The sequence below is a fragment of the Halichoerus grypus genome, chromosome 2 (assembly GCF_964656455.1).
Source record: "Halichoerus grypus chromosome 2, mHalGry1.hap1.1, whole genome shotgun sequence".
Lineage (NCBI taxonomy): Eukaryota > Metazoa > Chordata > Mammalia > Carnivora > Phocidae > Halichoerus > Halichoerus grypus.
Window position 1 is genome coordinate 150,181,012 of NC_135713.1, and position 22,868 is coordinate 150,203,879.

At 64.6% G+C, this 22,868-nt stretch overlaps 1 protein-coding gene across 2 annotated transcripts; it reads left to right on the forward strand.

The window, feature by feature from the left end:
- The first annotated feature begins 5,574 nt into the window (after positions 1 to 5,574).
- Positions 5,575 to 22,568, forward strand: SMTNL2 (smoothelin like 2). 2 transcript variants are annotated; one of them, XM_036078403.2, is made up of 8 exons: positions 5,575 to 6,080; positions 13,603 to 13,693; positions 14,134 to 14,376; positions 14,951 to 15,020; positions 15,719 to 15,883; positions 16,521 to 16,635; positions 16,778 to 16,929; positions 22,169 to 22,568. In XM_036078403.2, exons 1-8 carry the CDS (start codon positions 5,682 to 5,684, stop codon positions 22,293 to 22,295), a joined length of 1,362 nt encoding a protein of 453 aa, XP_035934296.1. In that variant the 5' UTR covers positions 5,575 to 5,681; the 3' UTR covers positions 22,296 to 22,568. The 2 variants fall into 2 exon arrangements, 1 of the variants encoding a protein (XP_035934296.1); XR_004912861.2 differs by lacking the exon at positions 22,169 to 22,568 and having other exon boundaries at positions 15,719 to 16,635; positions 16,778 to 16,811.
- The last annotated feature ends 300 nt before the right edge of the window (positions 22,569 to 22,868 follow it).

Consider the following 22,868-nt stretch of genomic DNA (forward strand, 5'->3'; position numbering starts at 1 on the left):
AGCGAGTTTCGTGCCTTTTACTGGAAGGGCCTTCCGTGGCACCAGAAGGCATTCCTGTTGGTGGAGGTGACCCGTGGGTCAGAGGGGCGGTTTTGTTAGAGCAAGGTGCCTCTGGGGGCTTGCAGGGTAGGTGGTGAGGAGGGGCTGGTGGGCCCTGGGACCTCCCGTGTATACCGCAGCCCCAACTCGTCTCCAGCATGCTTCTGAGGAAGGCCCCCCAGCTCGGCCTGGCCTCCCCACCCCCACCGCTCACTCTGGGCTGGCGGCCTTCTGCTGGGCTGAAAGCAGACACTGCCCAGCCTGCAGGGCCCCTGGGGAAGGCCCGAGGAGCCGGTGAGCCGTAGCCCTGGACCTCTGGCTCCTCTTGTCCTGGAGGCCACTGAGCCAGGCTCTATAAATAGTCCGGGCAGGGGGAGGGGAGCAGGCCAAGCACGGCTGGAGGGGCCAGGACTTTGGGTGGGAGGTGTGGAGGGGGCAGGGAGAAGGCAGAAGGAGCCCAGAGCCTGAGGCCCAGTTTTGCCCCCACCCCCCCACGTCAAACTAACAACAACTGCTGGCCCCTGGGTGGCGGGGTCCCTGGGGCGGGAGCAACAGGGCGGAGTCAGTGCTGGGCAGGGAGGAGGGGCCGTCCTCCTTCCTCCCATCCCCAGCCGGCTTCTGGAGGCCTGAGGGTCAGGATGTGAGCTGTGCGGGCTCCAGGCTGTCCTGAGACCCTTCCCCAGAGCCCAGGGGCCCGGCATATGCTCTGGCAGGGTGCTGGCTCTTCCCAGACCTCCGTGTCCCCTCTTGGGGCTACAGTTCCCAGGGTGCAGGCAGTGGAGACCTCCCCAGGCCGTGGGGCCAGGGCTTAGGGGCTGGGGCTCCTGGAAATGGAAAATGTGAGCCGATGGCCTTATCTGGGCTGGAAGCAGCTGTCTCCACTCCACACCCTCCCCAGCCCCTGGGTCGGCAGCGAGGACCTCAGCCACTCCAGGCCGGGATGTGTGGTGTTTGTTCTCCGGCTAGCCTGAGCCCCAGCAGAGGCCCGTGGGAAGTTCCTCCTTCACTGGGACCCAGAGGCCCAACCCGGGTCCAGGGGGGTGGGACGTCCTGCTCGATACCACTGCGTCCCCAAACCAGGGCCACCCTTAGCATTTTATGTGCAGAGAAGCCCGCAGCACCCAGGATCGGCCCCTCCCAGGGACAGACGGACTTGTGGGTCTGCCGGACACGGGCCCCGACGTGTTCCATGGAGCTGACAGAGTGGTGCACACATCTGATACAGGGCTGCACACTCAGACACGTGACATGCACGCGTGTGCACATGTGTCCTGTTAGCGTCATGGACACATCCCAGCGTCTGTGTTGGTACATGTCGTAGGCCCACACACGTGTGTGCAGAAACACACGCTCAGCACCTACGAGCAAACGCATGAAGAGCCCCCCTACAAACAGGTACGCGTGCCCTCCGCGCAGTGTGCGCGTGCGTGCAGGTAAGTGAGCAAGCACTACAGACCCCGTAACGCCCGCGTTTCCCCCACAGACGCGCCCACGGGTGTGCGTGCAGGCAGGCTGCACGCACAGACAGGCCCTCAGGTGCACGGGGAAGAGATGAACGTTACACATTCGTGTGTGGCGGGTGAGTGTCCCTGGGCATGGAGCGAGAAAGTTTGAGGTTTGGTTGGGGTGACCCAGGGACAGGACTCTGTGCCCAAACTCCCGGGGGCCTCAGGGTCCCAGGATCAGCCCCAGTGGTGCTGTTTCCCACCGGCAGAACCCCACGTGCCCCTCTCCTGGGTCCCGGCTGGAGACAAGACTCCAAGGCTGCCCGCCCCTCCTTCACAGCCTCCCCGGGCTCCCTCGGCACTTGGCTCCCGAGCCCAGCAGCCTGGCAGGACAGGGTAAATATGCGCCCTGCATCCCCACTCCTATGGATCTCGTAACAAGGCAACGGTTTCCAGGACGGAGGCTGGATTCAGGATTTGGGAGGAGGAGTGGTGGGGGATGTGTCCACCAGGGGATCCAGGCCTGGAGTGCACTTCTTGGAGCCCTTGTTAGGACTCCAAGAAGTGGAGCACGAGGTGTGGGGTGTGGCTGCTTTCTGTACCTTCCTGGGTACGAAGCTGGACTGCCGGGCCAGCTCGCTGCCCTGCAAGCTGAGGGCTGCATGAAGGGTGTGGCAGGCCCGTCTGGCCTGGCCTGTGACCCTCCAACCCGAGCCCTTCTTGGCACAGGGGCTTGGAGGGATCCCTAGTGCAAAGGCTGAGGTGACCTTGGAGATGGGCTGTGTGCAGCCCCTGTGAGTCCCCAGGGCTCACCGTTCCCTCTAATGCACCCTCTGACCCATCTTACCAAATGGCACCCCCACACCTCCCAAGTACCCAAGCATCTCTTCCGTCTCTCTGCTCATCGTCCACCCATCTAGCAGTCCTTCTGGCCCCACAGGCTCGTCGGTGAGCCCCCTCTGCCCAGGCATCCAATCACCCAGGGTTTCCTGAGCACTTTCTAAAGCCAGTGCTGTCCCAGATGTGGGGATGGATGAATGGCTGAGACAGAGACCCTCTCTCTGAGGAGGGGGTGCTACATGCTCATGCAAGTGCATGTACGCCCGGTGCCCGTGCACACGGACCTGGGGTGCAGAGGGGGGAGGGGTGGTACCAGCCAGGCGGGCAGAGGAGTGTGGAGGTCTGAGCATTCCCCTCCTCTGTCCTTTCCCCGTCCCGGTAAGCCTGATGTGACCTGTGATCTCAGGAACTGAGGAGTCTGGGAGCAGGTGGGACCTCCAGGGCAGAAGGTTGGAGGCTGGTGGGTATGGAGGGGGGCCGGAGGTGAAGCGGTGGAGATCATCAGCACGGGTGTAGGGGGGGTTGATTCTACCCAGGCAGGGCGTGCAGGTGAGAGGGGGCCCACCGTGGTTAAGGGATGAGTGCAAGAACAGTCCCTCAGGAAGGTCCCTGGGGCGGGAGACAGAGAGAAGGAGGAGGGAGTGGTCCTCGGGGACCACTGCCAGAGGGCCATGGGGGGGATGGCTGGAGCCCTCGGGGGAGCAATGCTGGGGGGGGTGTAGCCTCCAGCCGGCCCGGGGAGCACACAGGAGCTGCCCAGACTTGGCCGAGTGTGACAGTTCCCCAGGGAGGTGCCTTGGGACTAGCATGCTGGAAGAAGGATGCCCCATCTGGGAACAGGGGTTCAAGTCCTGCCCCAAGAGGAAGAGGGCCTCAGTTTCCCCATCTCAGGTCCGTGACTGACTTCCCTGACTTCATAGTTGTGGCCTGGCAAGGATTTGATTTTGAGAAGTGACAGGAGGCCAGGGGCCTGGGGAAGGCTTGTCCCACATCCAGCTTCCAGCCTAGGACAGGAGCAGGTCAGGGGCCCAGCAGGCAGTGGGGGGGTGGGCGCCAGGTGAGGGGGGCCTGGAAACACCGCACCAGAGCCCCCCTGGACCTGGGGGGAGGCCAGCCTGACTAGCTCGCTGACCTCAGGGCTGGTGAATGTGGAGGGAGTGCGGCCCCATCAGTAGGCAGCCCTGGCCTCCCTCACGGCCTGGTAGAGGGCGGGCGCTGAGCTGGAGCCCAGTGGCCACCTCCCCCAGCCTCCTCCCCATCCCAGAATCTCCTGGTTCCCCCTCCCCCACCTCCGTCCGTCCCTGCCCCTCTGCCCCTCTCTTCACGCTCCTGGTACAGCTCTCCTCTCCCAGGCTCTTCTCCAGCTACTGACTCAGTGGTCTGACAGCTGAGGGGGAGGAGCCAGGGGGACGGTTTGCTTCTTGGACTGTCTACCTTCCCAGAACCCACAGTGAGCCCCATCTCTGCCCTTGACAGAGTCCCTGCTTCCGCGGCAGAGGGAACCCTGCCCTGCCCCTAAGCAGCGCCTCCCAAATATTCTCCTGGTGGCTGGGGACAGCAGACAACTCACCCGAGGTGGGGAGGCAGGAGAGGGTGGGGGGACCCCTGCCCACGCCCACCCCCATGGATGCTGCAGGCTCATGCCCAGGAGGTCACACCTGCTAGTGCCCCCCAGGACTTCATCACACGGTTCTTCCATGGGTCCTGCAAAGGAAGGAAATGGGCTTTTTTGGCTGAAATGGGCTCTCTCAACCTCTGGCTCCTGTGCTCAGACCTGCAGGGGCCATGAGTGCTGGCTGGGGGGGGTGGAGGGTGGGGGTGGGGGGAGGGCTCTCCCGGCTTCTCCCAGCCTCTCCCAAAGGTTCTGCCCAGAGAAAGAAGGCAGGGAGCAGTTTGGCTCACCCCGTGCAGACGGCTACTTGGAACACACACTCACACACAGTCACACGCACATGAAACATGCACGCCTTTTGGCACTTGACTTTCTCATGAAATAATTGCTGGAAGGCTCCTTGGATTAGGTAACCCAGCGTTCCTTACTGTCCCCATGGTGGAGGGGAGCAAGGCGGGGGATCTGCGCTCAGCATCTGTCAGGCTGATCCACAGTCCAGGAAGCCTAACACGACAGGAACAAGCCCGGCAGACCTCTTGTTCCTGAGGCATCTGACCTCCTTCAGGTGGGCCTGGCCTGTTAAGGAGAAGGCTAGTCAGGAAAGGTTTTTGGGAAAAGGATGGGATGTTCCCATTTTTATTTTAAAACAGATTACAGTGACACAGAAACTCAGAGTATCTTTGCTCATCATCCCTCCGGTCCTCCGGAAGCAAAAATTGTTTCCATTCTTTCCTTTCTTGTGGGGTTGGTCGGTGGGGGAGGTTAGAGGGGAGGAATGTCTGGGTTTAGGCATGAAAGGGGTGTTAAGAGGGAATAGCGGTGGGAGCCCTGGCCTGTGGATAGAGACAGGTGACTGAGACTCTGATGGAGGAACAGGGCCCATCAGTCCAAAACTCACTCATCCCAGGATTTGGAGATTCAGCCCTCAGTGCACCCTTCCCTCTCTGCCAGACCTCAGCCTCTCCTGGATCCCCTACTAGGATCTCCCACCAGGGGTCCCTTGGTGAGGCTGGAGCCCTTTTGGACCATTGGTGAGAACACGAAGATGGAGCCACACAGAGTGGGGCTGGGAGGGGACCTCACACGGGTCTCCTGCTCCCTTGGCCTTCACAACAGGTGCAAGAGATTCCAGGCAAAGCTCTGCCAGGTGAGTCTGTGCTCCTGAGAGCCGTGCCCACACGGTAGAGAGGGCAGGGGCCAGGATGCGGCGAGGGTCGGGGCGGCAGTTCTGGGGGCGACTGCTGCCCTCAGGTCTCTCTGAGCGGTGGGGGGAGTCCGTACCCCCAGCGGGACCGGGCCCCGCGGGTGAGAGCCCCGAGGGAATGCATAACCCGCGTCTGTGGTCTCCAGGGTAAAGTCCCCTTGGGGGTCCAGGGCTTCTTCCGGTGGGGCGGCCGCCCCTCGCCCAGGCCGCACGCCGCTCCTCCGGGGTCGGCTGGGGGGGATCTCGGACCCGCGCTCCCCCTGCGGCCCCGCCCGTCCGGACGGCGGCGCCCGGCGGTCCCCGATCGGCGCCTCCGAGGCCCCCACGCCCCGCCCGCGCGCGCCGGCCCCGCCCCCGCCCCGAGGCCCCGCCCCCGCGCGGCGCCCAGTGCCCCGGCTCGCGGGCCCGCCCCGCCCCCCGCCCCTCCCACCGCCCCTCCGGCGAACCCAGCCCGGGGCGGCCAGTCGCGGCGCGGAGCTGCGGAGGAGCTCGACCTCTCTCCCCGCCAGGCCGGCGCTCGGAGCGCGCGCCCCGCTCGGCCATGGAGCCGGGCCCCGACGCCGAGGAAGCGCGCACGGTGCGCGAGGCGCTGGGCCGCTACGAGGCGGCGCTGGAGGGCGCGGTGCGCGCGCTGCATGAGGACATGCAGGGGCTGCAGCGCGGCGTGGAGCGGCGAGTGGCCGAGGCGCTGCGCCTGGCCGGCCCGCTGGCGCGCACGGTGGCCGAGCTGCAGCGCGACAACCAGCGGCTGCAGGCGCAGCTCGAGCGCCTGGCGCGGCAGGTGGAGGCGCTGGGCTTGGGGGCCGGGCCGTCCCCCGCGGCCGGCACTCCCGGCACGCCCAGCCCTCCGCCCACGCCCGGCGGCCCCGGCCGCGCGCCCCGCCTGGGCAGCGCACGCTTCGCCAGCCACGCCACCTTCTCGCTGTCCGGCCGCAGCCAGGTGAGCCCCGCGGAGCGCGGGCGCCGGTTTGCGGGCGCGGGGGGCGTGGGGCTGCGCGCCCCCTGCGGCCGCCCCTCCTCCGCGAGTGCGTGCGTCCGCCCGCGCGCGTCTGCTGGGCCGGGGGGGCCGCCGCCGGCCGCTGGGACTCGCTGTGGGGGTCCGGCCACCACTCGGGAGTGGGAGAGGAACGGCGAAGCCTGCCCGCTGCACCTGTCGCGGGCCCCCTCCTTTCTTTGCGGCCGGGCCCTGTTTGCCCGGAGTTCTGTCTCCCTCTCCCCTTTGTCCCGTGACGCTAAGGGCTTGGGCGCTGAGATGGGGCCCCTGACCGTTTCAACGCCTCCCAACGCCTGGGCCTCGCCGCCGGCGTGTCCGAATGGCCAGCAGCCCCCGACTCCCCCACCTCCATTCACGGGCCCCCCGCGTTGCCGCTTCACTGAGGCCTGACGACTCCCGTTATTAATTAACCCAGATTGAGAACTCAGGCCCCCTGTGTGTGTGAGAGAGGGAGAGAGGACACAACGTGGTCGGGGCAGCCGCGTTTGGGAACGGGCAGAGGGTTAGAAGAGCCGGGAAACCAGCCTTGAGCAGTCTCTGGCTTCCTGGGGTCAGTGACCCCGCTGGGGCTGGTGGAGACCGGTGTGGACCGGTCACCCCGCTGAGCATGGGGCTTCCTGGAGAGGCAGGTGAGAATGTTTCCATGGTGTGTGCGGTGGCCCTTAGGTGGGGTTTTCCACTCTGCTCGGGCATGTGCTCTGGGGTTGGGTTTCCAGGGTCTGGGTCTGAGTCGTTTGCACCTGCTGCCCCTCCTCGGTTCAATCCCTCATGCGTTCGGATCTCCTGTGTGGGCTGGGCTGCACCTCAGGGGGCGGGAGGAGGGGATCAGATCTGCACCTGCCCCTGGAGCTCCCAGCCGGGTGGGAGATGGCCCCAGACGGAGCAGTGCCAACCTTGTGGGCCCCCAGAGCGGGTGTGCCTTCCCAGGGGGTGTCCCGGGAGGCCTTTGTGCCGGAGGCCCAGGGCTCCTGCTGGGGTGCAGGTGGAGGTGGGATGGGGGCTGTGTGTGCCGGCCCCGCAGAGCTAAAAGGACTGCCTGGCCAGAGGGGAGCCCAGTGGGGATGGGGGGGGTGAATTGTGAGGGCCCCCTGGGTGCTGGGTAAGGGAGCCGGGCTTTGTCCCTGGGGGCGAGGCATCCTTCAACCTGTGGTGGTGGTAGAGCCTCTGGGTGGCCCGGTGCTCGGTGTGAAGTGTCTGGTTCTGCCCTGTGAGTACAACATGCTACACGTCCATGGTATGAAATCACCTCTGTGAGCTCACCCATGCTTAATAAACTGTGTCATCGGCTGTTTCTGCAGTTCTAACACACATGCTCACCGAAGCAGGGGCCCAAGGTTTCAGAAAAAGAGCGTGCGTGTCATGTGTATAAGAGCGTGTGTTTGCACATGCTTGCTCATACATGTGGGAGGGGGCTCTCCAGTCATCTGCCTCAGCAGTACCCCTCAGTGGGCATTCTCACCGGAGGTGAGCTGGTCCTCTTGGTTATGGGAGTGGTGGGTGAGGGGTGCTGGGCAGGGAGGGACAGGGTAGCCATCCGCAAGCTCCCGCAAGGATGGGTGTCAGGGTGGAGGGTGGCTGGAGACAGGGTGGGTGGGTTGAGTGGGATGGCCCGAGGAGAGAAGACGGTCTGACCTGGGGCGGGGGTGGGTGCATGGAGACCAGGGGCTGCCTTGGGGCGAGGTCTGCAAGGGGGAGTCGGCAGGGGGAGGCGGTGTTTGGGCACAGACAGGAGCCTGCCTGGGGAGCTGCCGGGTCACAGATCTGCTGGGGTCATGCCGCGCGTGAGGGGCTACGGGACATCCATGGGAAGCTGCCCCAGAGCGGGTGGACCACGGATCTGGGGTGCCGGGAGTGGTCGGGGCTGGACGTCCGGGAGACGCCAGAGCTGAGCTAGCAGTTGAAGCCCTGAAGTGGGCGAGGTCTTCAGGGCAAGTGCACGGAAGGAGAAGGTGAGGCAGGAGTCCTGGGTGGAGATGGAGGAGATGCCAGGGAGCCAGCAGGCCCTGGAAATCAAAAGGTTGGGGTCAGGGGTCAGCAGGGATGCTGTGGCTCTTTGGGGGACGGGGACGGAGACCCGGTTGGAAAGTAGGTTGCGGGCCTCAGAAAGGCAAGCATCGCTGAGTACTTGCGGGAGGGTTGTCAGGGTCCCCATCCGGGGGGGGTCAGCTTCCCCTTGCCTGACTTCGGAAGCGCTGGTCCCCACTTGTCACGCAGCCCACCTCTCCCAGCGCTGACGCACGCTCCCAGCCGGTTTCTGGCAGCGAAGGGGGCCATGTGGAGCTGTGTGCGCATCCCCGCTTGTGCTGCGAAGAGCGGCTCGGTCACGCACAGGGACTCGGCTTCAGGCCGGGCACCGGGCTGCCGGCTGTCTTTCACACCCCGTGTCTGTGTCGTGGGGGGAGGGTCCAGGTAGAGCTGCGGTTACCCCGCCCCTCTGATATCGGCAAGATTTAGAGAAACTTTTGCTTTCTGCCGTCTCAAACTGGGGGTTGTAGGTGTTGGAGCTGGGTCCTACTTAGCGTAGAAATGCACCCTGAACTTAATGGGGAAGAGTTGATCAAGTAATCCACTTCCGAGCTCACAAACCTTGACCTTGCTAGGGAGTGAGAAGACAGAGCTGTAGCCAGCGAAGCTCTGGGAGGAGGGAGAGGGCCGGCCAGTGGGAGCAACCAGGGTGGACTCCCTGTAGGAGGCCCAAGTCCCTGGAGCAGACAGGAGCTGCTTTTGTCACGTTTGCTGTGGGGCCTTGGGAGCCTCTCCTCGCTTTGTCTGTGTCTAAACCAGGGGGGATTGGGCCGGGCTGGTTGGGGGGGCCCCTCGCGCTGGGTGGACTGCGTTCTTCTAGCAGTGACATCTGCTGGATCCGTCAGCAGATCCGTTCACATGGGTGCGTGTGGGCTGGGGCCTGTGGTGGACGGCGGCCGCCTGAGGCCAGGCCCGGGTTGTTTCCTGCAGCTGTGCGTTCTCGGGGCGGAGGTGGTGGAGGCCCTCAGGGACGGCTGCCAGGAGCTCGGGGTCGAGGCCGGCCTGCGAGAGAAGCCAGACTCCCTTATCTGCTCCCCCCAGACGCGCTGTGTGATAGCAGAGGTCACCGCTCCGGAGGCCGGCATTTGGGTTGAGTTTTGAGAACCCCTTGGGGGGGCGGCGGGGAGCAGTCTGGGGGGCGGGCTTGGTCACTCCAGGGCTGCCCACGGAGTGGGGGAGGTCAGGCAGAACTGAGAACACCTGAAATGTGCCCGCCCTCCCAAAAGTGTTTACAAACTTCCCAGTGAGAGAGAGGACTGTGTCTCCGGAGTCCCTGAAATCACTCGCCCGCACCTCCCCACCAATGTCCCCAGGCCTGGACTCCCTAGCAGGGGGGCCCCTCCTCTTCACACAAAGCCCAGAAGGGGAACTCCGCAGGACCTGGGGCCCAGGCAGGCTGCCCCCCGGTGCTGGGAGAGGGAGCTGAAGCCCCAGGGATGTGCCTGCTCCAGCCCAGCTCCTTGGTTTCAGGGCTCTGTCCCACAGAGGTCCTGCTGGGCTGGTTACCCCAGTGTCACCCCATTTCCTCCCCCTCAGAGGGCAGGGGCTCGTGCTGCCCCAGGCTCCTGGGGGCAAGTTCGTGCCAAGTTGTCCTCTCTTCTGTGGAAGGCCAGAGCGCTTTGTGGACAGAGTCTTGGGTTGGGGTAGGAGACCTGGGTCCCAAACCTTGACTCCACCACTGCCTTTAGTAGCGTGGGGGTTTAGACGGCTGGTTGTGTGCCCATGGGATGGAGGTGGTCTCCAAAGAGCCCCTTGGCCTGCGACACAGACAGAGCCCTCTCCTCGAGTGAGGGTCAGGGGACCCGGGGGGTCTGGGCTTAGCCCCCACCCTGGCTGCAGTCTAGCTGAGACCCCAGACGGGAATCTGGCTGGCCCAGAACCTACTTCCTGTCTGGTTGTGGTGTCTGGTCCCCTGGGGCGTCACAGGGGTGGGGGACCTGCAACGTGCAGGGGTAGGCATCTGGGGCCCCGCCATAGAGACCCACATTCCTGAGAAATGGTTTCACCATCCGCCTGTCCCTCCAGGCTCCTACCTGGACCTGTGGCACCGGTTGGACCAGAGCAGGGAGGGTGGGGGGACACGGGGACCCCAGAGCTGAGTTGGCCCTGGTGACAGGTAGGGGCTGGGGTTCAGGGTGGACTTCTGCTGAGTTGGCTTCAAACCAGCTCTAGGGGTGCTCGCAGATACCCCCCTTCTGCACTGCACCTGTGAGGGGGCCTGGCCGCTCCCCCGCCCTCCTGAGCCAGGAGTTGAGGGGTCACCTGAGTCCTGTCCTTTCTCACTTCTGCAGGGACCCCACCCCGCAGAGGGTCCCTTGTCCCACCTCTTCTGCTGGAACAGCCCCTCTAACCGCCCCCCGCCGTCTCCCCTCATGCCAGAGTCTCCCCCAGCTACCCCCCCCAATTCAGTTCCTAAACCCACCAGCGGGCTCTCTGATGAACCCAACAGGCACGGTCTGGATCTCATCGCGACCTTTTCTTTGACACCAGGCCACCTTTGGGCGCTGTGGGCACGCCTGCCTTCTTGACACACGCCCCCTCTGCCCCCAGGCTTCTGCTGCTCGTCTCCCTGCCCCTCCCTCCGCTCATCCTCTGTAGATGCCTCTTCTCCCCTCCCAGGCCCAGTGCCCAGACCCGCTCTTCCCCTGCTGTGCTCGGGACTCAAGACTCCTGCTTCTCCTGCCTTCCCCCGTCCTTCCCCCATCCTTTCTCTGTCCTTCCCCCATCCTTCCCCTGTCCTTCCTCCGTCCTTCCCCCGTCCTTCCCGTCTTTCCTCCATCCTTCCTCCATCCTTCCTCCATCCTTCCCCCGTCCTTCCTCCGTCCTTCCCCTGTCTTTCCTCCATCCTTCCTCTGTCCTTCCCCCGTCCTTCCCCTGTCCTTCCTCCGTCCTTCCTCCGTCCTTCCTCTGTCCTTCCCCCGTCCTTCCTCTGTCCTTCCTCCGTCCTTCCTCCGTCCTTCCCCCATCCTTCCCGTCTTTCCTCCATCCTTCCCCATCCTTCCTCCATCCTTCCTCCGTCCTTCCCCCGTCTTTCCTCCATCCTTCCCCCGTCCTTCCCCCGTCTTTCCTCCATCCTTCCCCTGTCCTTCCCCCGTCCTTCCCCCGTCCTTCCCCCGTCTTTCCTCCGTCCTTCCTCTGTCCTTCCCCCGTCCTTCCTCTATCCTTCCCCCGTCCTTCCCCGTCCTTCCCCCGTCCTTCCCCTGTCTTTCCTCCGTCCTTTCTCCATCCTTCCCCATCCTTCCTCCATCCTTCCCCCGTCCTTCCCCCGTCCTTCCCGTCTTTCCTCCGTCCTTCCTCTGTCCTTCCCCCGTCCTTCCCCGTCCTTCCCCCGTCCTTCCCCCATCCTTCCTGTCCTTCCCCCGTCTTTCCTCCATCCTTCCCCCGTCCTTCCCCTGTCTTTCCTCCGTCCTTCCTCCATCCTTCCCCATCCTTCCTCCATCCTTGCTCCGTCCTTCCCCCGTCCTTCCCCTGTCTTTCCTCCGTCCTTCCTCTGTCCTTCCCCGTCCTTCCTCCATCCTTCCTCCATCCTTCCTCCATCCTTCCTCCGTCCTTCCCCCGTCCTTCCCCCGTCCTTCCCCCGTCCTTCCCCCGTCCTTCCTCCGTCCTTCCCCCGTCCTTCCCCCGTCCTTCCCCGTCCTTCCCCCGTCCTTCCCCCGTCCTTCCCCCGTCCTTCCTGTCCTTCCCCCGTCTTTCCTCCATCCTCCCCCTGTCCTCCCCCCGTCCTTCCTCTTCAACTGCAGCCTCAGACACCCAGCCGTCTCCTGACCTCAAGTCCCTGCTGCCCCAGGGGCATCTTACACTCAGCGTGTCCCAAACCCAAATCCTCATTTTCCCACCAGCGCTCCTCCCTTCCTCCTCACCACTCGGATCCGCAGCCCAGGCTTCGAAGAGGCCTCACCCCTCCCCGCCCTCCGCATCCACTCACTGCCCCCAGAGCTGGGAGCCCTCCTCCCTTTACCCGCCCACGCCCCGTGTCCCCTCCCCTCTGGGCTGACCCTGGGGGCTGCACGGTGCGTCTCCCCGCCGCTGGATGGGAATGCTGCAGCCTCGAGGCCTGTTTCTGCACACACAGTCACTCTGCTGGGAACGGCCGCCCCTCCTCGTCCGCCTGGCTCACTCCGGACTTGGCTTGGGCGCTGCCGCCTCTGGGAAGCCCTCCCTGACCCACTGGGCTGGAGGAAGTCTGTCGCAGGCATGACTGTCAGGCTGGCTTGGCGGTGTGTGCTCGGGGTCCTGGCTCCCGACCGACACCCGCCCCCCGGCAGAGTGGCCACGCTGGCCCTGGTTGCGGGAGCGGCTGAGCCACCTGGGGCCCGGGATGGGCTTTGTTAGTCACCTGGGAACCTTGCAGACCTCGGCGGTGTCTAGTGGAGGGGATGGCCACTCTCTCCAGGTGCCCATCGCGGCCTCTGAGGAGAGGCCTGGTAGTGGTCAGCCTCGATCCCCTTCCTGTCAGGCAGACCCCCAGACCCCGGCCTTGCAGACACTCTGGGCCCTCCCCACATCCTCACCGGGAGAAGGGAGGAGAACATCCCTCCTGGCCACGGACGTCAGCTGCTTCTCATACCCCTTTGCTGAGCCCCCGGGTTCTGTGCACCGAACGAGAGCTGTTAGCACGCACCTGGGAGGACAGAGCACATTGGTTAAGTGGCATGCCCACCAAAAGGGCCTGACAGCCGCGAGACACTCAGAGGGTCGGTGTGGAGCCGCCCTGCCTCCAGCAGGGAAACCGAGACCCAGAAGGGGCAAGACCTGAGCAAAGCGACACAGCAGTCGGCGGCTCGGCCGGGAAACCAGGCCCCTCGGTGGCTCCTGGGTTGGAGGGACCCCAAGGAGCCTGTCAGGCCCCCATACTCCAGGCACCCGGGCAAATTTTGTAGCTCTGGGTCCAACGAAAAGTCCTCGGTCCCCGTGCCCAGTGTTGGCCCAGAGAACCTTACGCTTCTGCTTATGGCTGTCTCCACAGCGGCAGCCCTGCTGGCCCTTCCGGCCTGGGGAGCAGGCCTGCCTGGCCTGGGGAGCAGGCCCTCCCGGCCAGCGTGAGCAGGCCCGCCCGGCCTGGGGAGCAGGCCCTCCCGGCCAGCGTGAGCAGACCCTGCCAGCGTGAGCAGGCCCTCCCGGCCTGGGGAGCAGGCCCATCCGGCCTGGGGAAGCAGGCCCTCCCAGCCTGGGGAGCAGTCTGGGAGAAGGCTGGGCCACCTTGTACACAGCTCAGAACCCTTGCTCCTGATCTTTTGTCCCTGGCACTCTGGGCATGTTTGTGTGGCTGGGTCCACCCCAGGGTGCTGTGTGGCCTGGGCCCACTACAGTATGTTCTAGGGGCTGCCTCTCAAACATGAGTGTTGTTTGCCCCCAGAACAAGGGGGGGGCTTTAGACAGCAATTTTGGGGGTGGGCAGCGAGCCCTACCTGACGGGGCTTCCTCGTGGCGTGTGTCTCTGTAGAGTGTGGATCACCAGGACGAGGCCAGCGAGCTGGAGACGAGGAAGGCCTCGGACTCGTGCGTCATCGAGAATGGGCACCAGCCGGGGGCAGGTAGGGGCCGACGGCACAGGAAGGGTGGCTGGGAGGTTTGCATCTGGGCCAGGCCAGCCCTTGGCTGGGAGGGGACCTGACCCTGGACTCTGACAGGTAGAGAGGCTGCCAGGAGGGCGGCTTCGCTCAGGATGAAGTAGAGCTTTTTAAACACAGGGAAACGGGAGCTCTCGAAAGGTGATGAGCTTCCCTGTTTCTGGAGAAATGCAAGCAGGGGCTGAGGAATCGTCCACGCAGTGAGAAGCATAGCTGGTGTTTACTGAGCTGACTGTGAGGGCAGTTTGCAGTAGACGTAAACTCTGGTTGGAGTGTCGAGGCGTCCCCGGAAGAGGGAGGTCAGGGAGGCCTTCCTGGAGGCGGTGGGAGGAGGGTTCGGGGAGTCTAGAGCCCTCCTGGATGCCATGGCTGACCTGCACCCCACCCCACTGGTCGTGTTCCAGGTCTGGGCGATGGACCCCCGGAGGCTGCCCAGACGTTCCTGGCGCCAGAGCCACCCAAGCCTCGCCCCGTGAGCCTCCCCTTGCGGCTGCCTCACCAGCCCGTCACGGCCGTCACTCGGGTCTCTGAGAGGTTCTCGGGGGAGACCTCAGCCGTGGCTGTCTCGCCCACGTCCGCCGCCATCCTGGGGGGCTTGAGCTCAAGCCCCAGTGAGGCCACCACACCCTGGACCCCCGGTCCCAGCGGTAGGAGCAGGAGAGCATGGCCTGGGGGCGGACCCCACCTCAAGGTGGGAGGGCAGGCAGGGCTCAGGGCCCGGGGGGTTGGCAAGAGACCCAGAAAAGCTGGGGCCATGCCACAGCCCCACCTGCGCCCACCACTGCAACCCCTTCCCGAGCCTGTCCACGCGGCCCGTCCCCGCGGGCACATCCCTCAGTCAGGACCACAGGCCCGTGCGGGGAGAAGAGGGCTCGCACCCCGCACAGTTTGGCGCGCTTCTCTGGGCCTGGCTTGGGCCTGTGGTCAGGCCGCTGCTGGTGCTGGGGTGGGGCTTCCAGAATGAGGGTTTGGGAACAAAGTGCTTGCTGGGTACACAGCTCGGGAGGCCCTGTGCCCTCAAACTCAGGGTGGGGACACTACCAGGGCTTTTATGTCCTTGTTCTATGTTCCCAGCTTCCTCTCCCTCAACTGTTGGCCGAGGTGGGGCCCGCGGAGCCTGGGGCACCTGACTGTCCAGGGACTGATGCCGGGGCAGGGGAGGGGGGCTGGCGGCTGGTCCCCCACGCCCAGGGCTACTTCTCTTCTCTCCTCGTCCCGCAGAGAAGAACCCTTCCGTCCCGCGGTCGAGCACCGGCTACGGGGCAGCGTCCACAGGCAGGAACAGCGACAGGTGGGTCAGGATGGCCTCGGGCTCCCCGGCCACCAGCGGAGGGAGGGACCCTGTGCTGAGCCAGAGCTGAGAGCCAGGGCAGCAGGGCAGTGGTGGGGGGGGGGGTTGTGCAGGGGAGGCAAGGCAGGCCTCCCCCTGGACAGTCTTGTTTGGATACGGCCGCAGCTGTGTCTGCGTGGACTCCTCAGATCAGGTCTGGGCCAGGATCGAGGAGGTGGGAGGCTGTCTTCGTCCCGGCTGGCGGGGCTCCCTCCGCCGGGTGCTTCCTGCCCAGACGGGATGGAGGAGGCACCTGGAGAGGCCCCGGGGCTGGGGCAGGTGTGTGGGGACTCCCCCCAGGCCAGCCGGACTGAGACTGGAGCTGGGAGGGCGGTGGGGGGCGGACTTGGCTTTTCTTGCAATCATAAAGGAAATTTGTGACTTTGTGGCAAACTGTTGAGAAGGAAACAAAGGGGGTCTTATCTAGTGGGGGCGGGGGGTCTGGGGTACGCCGCCCTGCCCGCCACAGGAACTGGCACCTGCTGAGGGCTGGGTGATTATGGCCAGCAGGAGCTTGGACAGAGTGGATCCCCACACCGCTTGGCGGGCTGGTCCCTTCTCTGTTCCTGCCACTTCTTTTGCCTCGGTCACTCTGTGGGGCGGGGGGACCCTGGGCCCTGGGGGCCTGGCTGTTCCCGACACGCTGGTTCTCTCCTCAGCCCACCCCTGGCGACGCCGCCCTGGTCGCCCCCGTCCCCCCCGCCGCCAGCCACCGCCCAGGCCCGGCGCCGGGAGCTGGTGAGGTCTCAGACGCTGCCCCGCACGTCGGGAGCGCAGGCCCGGAAGGCCTTGTTCGAGAAGTGGGAGCAGGATACTGTGGGCAAGTACGGACGCTCATGCCCAGTGTGGGGGCCCAGCCCCAGATGGGGGCCCGGCGGGCGCAGCTCAGCGGAGCTGGCCCTGCCTATCCCCCTTGACGAGAGCCCCTCTCCTGCCTCGTCCCAGGGGTGGCCCAGGCCGCCCTCCGCCGCCTTCCCTTGGTTCCTGGGCATGACAGGGGCTCCCAGGGGGAGCTGTGGGGTGACACCCTGGCCCTTGGAGAGACAGGGCTGGTCTTTGCATAGGGATCCAGCTCTTGGCATGACACCTGCGTGTGCGGGGTGGGACCCAGGCCTGGGGGGGGACACGCCCATCCTGGCGCCCTCCCAGCAGGGAGGGAGACTGAGCCCGCCGGCCCTGGAAGAGGACCCCCTCTCTGGCCAGGAAGGAACCCTGTCAGTGAGGGTGGCCTTGGGGCAGCTGGATGAAGGGAAGGGGGGCCATGCGGGCTCGGGGCCCCTGATTCCCAGTGTGGGAGAGACGGGGCTTGGGGGCTGGAGGGAGGGCGGGCCTGCCTGATGTCAGGGGACTCCCCGGGGGCGCAAAGCCGGTGGGGCATCCTCCCGGGGACCCGGCCACGCTGGGGACCCTGGCCGGCCCTGGGAGGAGGAGCGCCCCGCCGCAGGCTGGCTCTTGGCACAGGGGCAAGGGCGAGGCGCGGGCCGAGCTGAAGCGGTCCCAGAGCTTCGGGGTCGGCGCCGGCAGCGTTAAGCAGCTCCTGCTGCAATGGTGTCGCAAGAAGACTCTCGGCTACCAGGTGAGCCCGGGGCCGCCCTGGCCGCAGCCTGCCCGCAGCCCGTGCCCGGATCCCTGGGGCCTCCTGCGGACTGGGTGGGCGCTGGGAGGGGCTGCTGGGGGGACCTGCTCACCTCCCTGCGTTGACCCCCGGCGGCCGGAAGCACGTGGACCTGCAGAACTTCTCCTCCAGCTGGAGTGACGGCATGGCCTTCTGCGCCCTGGTGCACTCCTTCTTCCCTGACGCCTTCGACTACAGCGCCCTGAGCCCCGCGCAGCCGCAGAGGAACTTCGAGCTGGCCTTCTCCATGGCTGAGTGAGTGGGGCGGGTCCTGAGCCGGCGTCTGCCCCGGGGGTGGGGGAGCATGAGGCAGGCAGGACAGGAGGCCCTCCGCTCCGCCCGCCTGCCGGACAGCTGGTGGGGGGGTCGCCCAGACTTGCTGAGGAGGGCTCGCCACACCTGCCCTTCCTGCCAGGTGCCTTGGTCCCTGGTGTGCGTGCCGTCTGGGAGACCAGCCACCGACCGACAGGGCACAGGGGGCCGTGGGGTGGGGTCTCCCAGGGCACCCCGTCTGTCCTCTCAGGGCTGGTGGGGAGATACCGTTGCTTTTGGGTGAGCAGGAAATAGAATAACATCTGCTTGGGAGACATTTTGAAAACGTCTGCAATAAGTCGATTTTGCTTCTCTAAATGCTGTTCTGGCATCTGATACGCAATCGCTTCCTTCTTCAGACCCGCTCACCGGGGGGAGATTGGGTGGGGGGAGGTTCTGGGATCCCCAGGCTGGGATCTGGTGGTCGGCTCGGGGCTGGGATCTGATGGTCGGCTCGGGGCAGCCTGCGGTGCACCAGGGTTCTGGTGGGGGCGCAGGCAGTCCCCGGGGCTGGTCTGCCTGGCGTTCTGGGGGTGCCGGAGAGCAGTTGCGGGGAGAGGGCTGTGGATGGACCAGCTCCCAGTGGCCTGCAGTCAGGGGGCTGGGAGGAAGTGCTCTGTCCTCACGCCAGGGCCTCCTGTTGGCTGAACACCGTCAGGACGCAGAGGGCCGGGGAGCCTGGAGACGGGGCACAGAGGAGGATGTTTAGGGCCGCCTGGTGCTCAGTTTCCAGGAATCAAGGGGAAGAAGGTCAGAGGGAAGGAAGGTCCCCCAAAGCTGAGTTTCCTGGAGGGAATGCTTATCTCTCCTCCCGCAGCCTCTCTGCCTGGTGACATCAGCCCCCTGAGCATCTGCGCGTGCCCACCCAGTGCCCTGAGCAGGGGGAGGCCGCGCTCCAAGCCCAGACCCTGGGCCTGGCCAGGGAAGCTGAGGGCGCCGCCCCTCTGCCGAGCCACAGCTCCCGCTCTGGGGACGGGATGGAGACCCTGGCTCGGAGCTTCTTGGCTGAGCTGTAGGAATGTTGGTACTGCCCCTGTGGTGTGGTCTCGGGCGACACGCTTGGACTCTGGGCCCCCTTGGGGTCCCAAGAACTCCTTGTATCCTTTAAAAGCTTTCTCTTTCTTGGCTGCTTGGGATTAGCTGTCATCCTAATCACAGAAACAGCTCTGGATGGAGCGTGTTATGCAACTGGACCCAGACGGTGGTGAAGCAGAGCCAAGGGGGACGGCACGGTGTTGGGGAGGGGCGCCTCGCAGGGGGAGGCCCAGCTGCTGGGAGCCCAGGCAGGGTGGTGGTCAAACCGTGGACCGCGTGTGCGGGGCTGGGGCCCTGACGTGGGCATGTGGAGGCCCACCCCAGCCGGCGAGGCCGCATGTGGCCCCTGGAGCTCTTTTCCGTCAGGACCAGGGGGCCGTGCCCTGGAGCAGGCTGGGCCGAGCAGGGAGAGTGGTGGTCCTGCATCCCTGCATTGCAGATTGCAGGGAACACAGCCCCCCCCCCCCCCAAACCCGGCAGCCAGAGCCAGAGCCGTCTGCGGCTACGCTCTCCCAGCACGAGGGTTGGGCTCATGGAACCTCCAGACTCGGAACGCATGTTTCTTCTATTCCCAGTCTGGGAGGCGATGGTGCAGGCCGCTCCGAGCTTTGCTTTCTTCCCCACAGAGCAAACGGGGTCAGCAGCCTGGCCCTGCCTCCCTGTGGCCTGCTCGTGTCTGGGGAGGGGAGGATGGTCTGCCTGCTCCTGAGATGAGTTCCTGCTTTTCTGCCGCCTTGAGGGGGGTCGGGGGGGTGCCCCAGGCAGGCCTGTGTGGGGAGCTTGTTCGGGGTCTGGGAAGGGGCCTCCCCTGGGAGTCCTGCGGGAGATGACCTCACAGGGGCAGCCTGGGTCACCTGGTTCCCTGGACAGCAGGCTGGTCAGGAGCAGACGGTGCGGGATGGAGGACAGACAGGCCCCTCAGACACGGGGTTCACCTCCCATCAGGAAGGAAGTGCTTCCAGACCCTTCTGCGAGCAAGGGCCGTAGAGACACAAAGATGCCTGGGGAACCTTTGCCGTGTAAGGGGTTGGGGCTGCCCCTCCTCCCAGTCACGGACCGTCCCAGAGATTCCCCGCGGCCTAATCTGTGCGAGCAATGCGGTGTTGACAGCGGAGTGAGCTCCCTTGTTGGACAGGTGTCCCGGGCTTGGAAAGCAGGAAGACCAGCCCTTTTATGGAAGGGGCTGCGGTGGGTGTGTGGCGGCCTGCCCTCTGCACCCTGCCCCCCGCAGCCCCAGGCCGAGGGCAGGGCCAGAGCCGGATGTGTGGCCCGAGGCTCCCGCTTGCCCTGCGGGGAATGTGTCCTGCTCTCCGGTTACGCCCAAGCCGAAGGGGCTTCAGGCTATTTGTAGTGCCCATGTGTCTCTGTCTGAAACCAGACAGGAGGCTGTAGTCCGAGCCTGGCATCTGCATTTAGAGGAGGCTTAAATAAAAATAACCTCTCCGGTCCCTCCTCCACGTCCCTCACAGGCCAACCCCGTGTGGACGGAAGATAGAATAGAGCTGGAGTAGGAGAATCCTCTGAACCCTTCTTAACCCCAGGCAAGGTGCAGCCACGTGAACTCAGCCAAAGGTGATAGTACTTTTTCCTTTGGACTGTTCTGTGGCGTCTGAGTTCTTTCAACAAGCTGGTGTGGCGTTTACAAAAGCAGCTTGTTGATTTAAAAGGCAACTGGGTGTGCACTTCATGCAACGTTCTGTCAGTTATGCATCAACTTTCTAGGGCAATTGGGGCCTCTGATATTTTGAGACTTACGTATTTTTATAAAAGTCTGTCCCGATCATCATCTTCCTCTTCTCATATCCTGATTCTGAAATCTCATTCAGCCTGTGTATGCAGCTTCTAGGAGTCTTGACGTGACCGTGTGGCTGGCAGGGTGGGGACCAGGGCCCTGGTTGTTTGCTGGGAAGCTGGGACCTTGCCCACAGCTTCCCGTCTGGGTCATGGGGGCGGAGGCCGTGGTGAGGCCTTCGTGCCCGTCCCCACCACCACCCTGATCGCGGAAGTCCGGTAAGGGCACCCTCCGGTAATAAGGGGGGAAAGAAGCTAGAACCAGCACAGAGGAGAGAGTCCCTGGTGTCCTTTGAGCTATTTATTTTCGGGGAAAGACGCGATAGGGAGATTTTTCGGAAGATTCTCTTCCAGCGTGAGATGTGGGAAAAAATCAGGCTGAGGATGGACTTGTGGGGCCAATAGGTAGGAAGAACCCAGAGGCAAACTAGCATGAGAAATGTGAGGGCAACTTTCCTGGCCTTGGGGGAAGAGGGCCCCTGGTCTGGGCCTGGAGGACAGCCAGCCGAGCCGGGCCACCGAGGAGAGAGCACCTCCCTCCTCCCCGGTGCTCAGAGGCCGGCACTCAGTTCTCTTTCTGGGCTGAGGGTCGGGATTTTAATATGGCTCTCGTTTAACCTGGGGACCGCGGAGCCCAGCGTCGGGGGGATGGCCCGGTGTACGTGCGGGGTCGGCTCACCTGGGATCCTGGGAGGCAGCCCTGGGTGGGCGGGTGGGTGGGCAGGTGCTGACTGATCGCTTGGGAAGGTGCACTCAGGTCAGAAGGCCTTGGATTTGCAGCCCCTCCCCACCAACACAGCACCCATACAGGCCTGTCCTTTGTCAGAGCGCACGCTTCCCCGACATGGAGCCCCGCCCTGGCCCGTTGGGGATGCCAGGGTGCCCTTACTGGGGCCAAGCCCCCCATCACCTCACGAAGCCACTGGGTTCCCTCACAGGGACCCGCTCCAGACCAAGGGGGAGTTGGCAGTGGGCCCATCCGGGACAGATGTCCGTGTTTCACTGACATTCGGGGTCTGAGAGGAGGCCTGGCGTCTGGCCAGCACGCAGGGCGGGGCCCCGAGCTCGTGTTCCAGTCCCGTGTGCGGGGCCCCCAGCACTGGCCTGCGGGCCCCGGGGTGCAAGTCCAGGACGGGGGTGTGAGGAGCAGAGCTAGCCTCTGAACCCAGCTGCTCAGATTCCAAATGCCGACCTTTCCCGTCCACGCGCTTGCTCCTTACATCGAGCACGATGACAGAGATGACCAGCACCGCCGGCGTTTACCGCACGGCTCGCGGGCACGGACACCCCCCGCCACGCCGCGCAGGGCGGTTACACCAGCCGGGGCAGTCGGAGGCTAGGAGAAGTGATGTGTCTTTCTTACCCCAAGTCAGGAAGGACGGGGCTGGGTCGTGAACCCCGACAGTCACCTGCTTGCTCACGGGGGAGGAGGTCCTGCACCTGGGACCATGAAGCGCGCTCAGCCGCGGGGGGACGGACGCTGACAGCACTGGGTGTGGGCATGTGAGCCCAGTCGGTGCCACCTGACCCCACCAGGCCTGCGATTCTGGCGCCCTGGGAATCACGGGGTAGCGTTTGGAAGGACACCTGCTCTTAGGGCACGGCGCTGACCCGTCACTGGGGGTGCTGCCACGGGAGCCGGGGATGGCGGGGAACCCGCTTTCCAGCCCAGAGAACGCCCAGCTTCCCGTCTACACCAGGGCCCAAGGCTAGACCAGCGTTTCCCAGAGTGTGCGGCGAGGGGGGCCGGGGGGCCAAGGGGGTGTAGGCAACTTCCTGACCTTGCCCTTGGGACCCGTCAGCCAGCAGGTCGTGAAATCGGGTGAGCGGTTCCCGCCCGCCTTAAGTGGGGTGGGTGGGGGGAGAAACAAGCACTGTGGGGAAGTCTCGGGGGCAGAAAGCCCCTCTGTGCGACCCCGGGCACGTTCGCCTGCGTGTGCCGGGTCTCCAAGCACGCGTCTCGTAAACGTTTTAGGAGACCGTTTAGGAGCCGCCTGGGTGAATTTATTACTTTCTTTGTTTTACATTTTATAGTTTGTGCTGAATTTCCACATCCTGTCGATGTACATTCAATTTTTTAGCGGAAACGTCTTTTTAAATTAAACTAAAATTTCACTAATAGAATTCTAACACTTATAAGTGAATTTAGTGAAAGTGAACTTTAATTTCACTGACACTTGTAACCAGAAGTCTGTGAAGTGAGTTGACTTGGTGGTCCCTGGATGCAGGGGTCTGGGCAGCACTTCCCGGGGTCATCGGAAGGCCCTGGGGTGGGGGGCGCCGCAGTTCCGGCCGCGGGGCCGCGGGCCTGGCTGGTGACCGGGGCCCTTGTCCTGACGGGGCTTCTGTGTTTCAGGAATCTGGCCAACTGCGAGCGCCTCATCGAGGTGGAGGACATGATGGTGATGGGCCACAAGCCGGACCCCATGTGCGTCTTCACCTACGTCCAGTCGCTCTACAACCACCTGCGTCGCTTTGAGTGAAGCCCGTGGGGCCTGGGTGGCCAGGGCCAGCGGGAGCAGACTGTGGGGCGGCTGGCGCTCCCTGAGCGGGGCGGCCCCGCTGTGTGGTGTGAGCGCACTGCTGTTCTGTGGCGTGTGGTAGGCCGTCCGGCCCGCTGTGTTGTTTGATGTGGGCACTGCGCGCCGTGCTCTGCGTGGGCCACGGCCAGGGCTCCGCGGAGGAGGGAGAGCTGCCAGAGAGCGCGCTTGGTGCTAAGTGATTATCTCCCTTCCAATAAAAGGCTTGCCTGTGGATTCTGGAATGTGAGATCGTTTTCCCGCGGGTGAATCTGATACGTTGGCTTCACAGGGGCACGTTGGTTACCAGGTGTTTTATCACAATACCCAGAGTTCTGTACACCCCCGCGCTGTGGTGGGCTCCTCTCCTCCCTCGCGCTGGGCCTCTGCCAGGAGCGGGGAGGACACTCCGGCAGCAGCCTAACACGGAAGACCACGTCTTGGGAAGAAGCCATCTAATCTCTCCCAGGTCCTGGGCAGCAGATGACCTTCAAGTCACCCTGGTCCTCTGGGGAGATGGGAAGGGCTGTCGCCTGG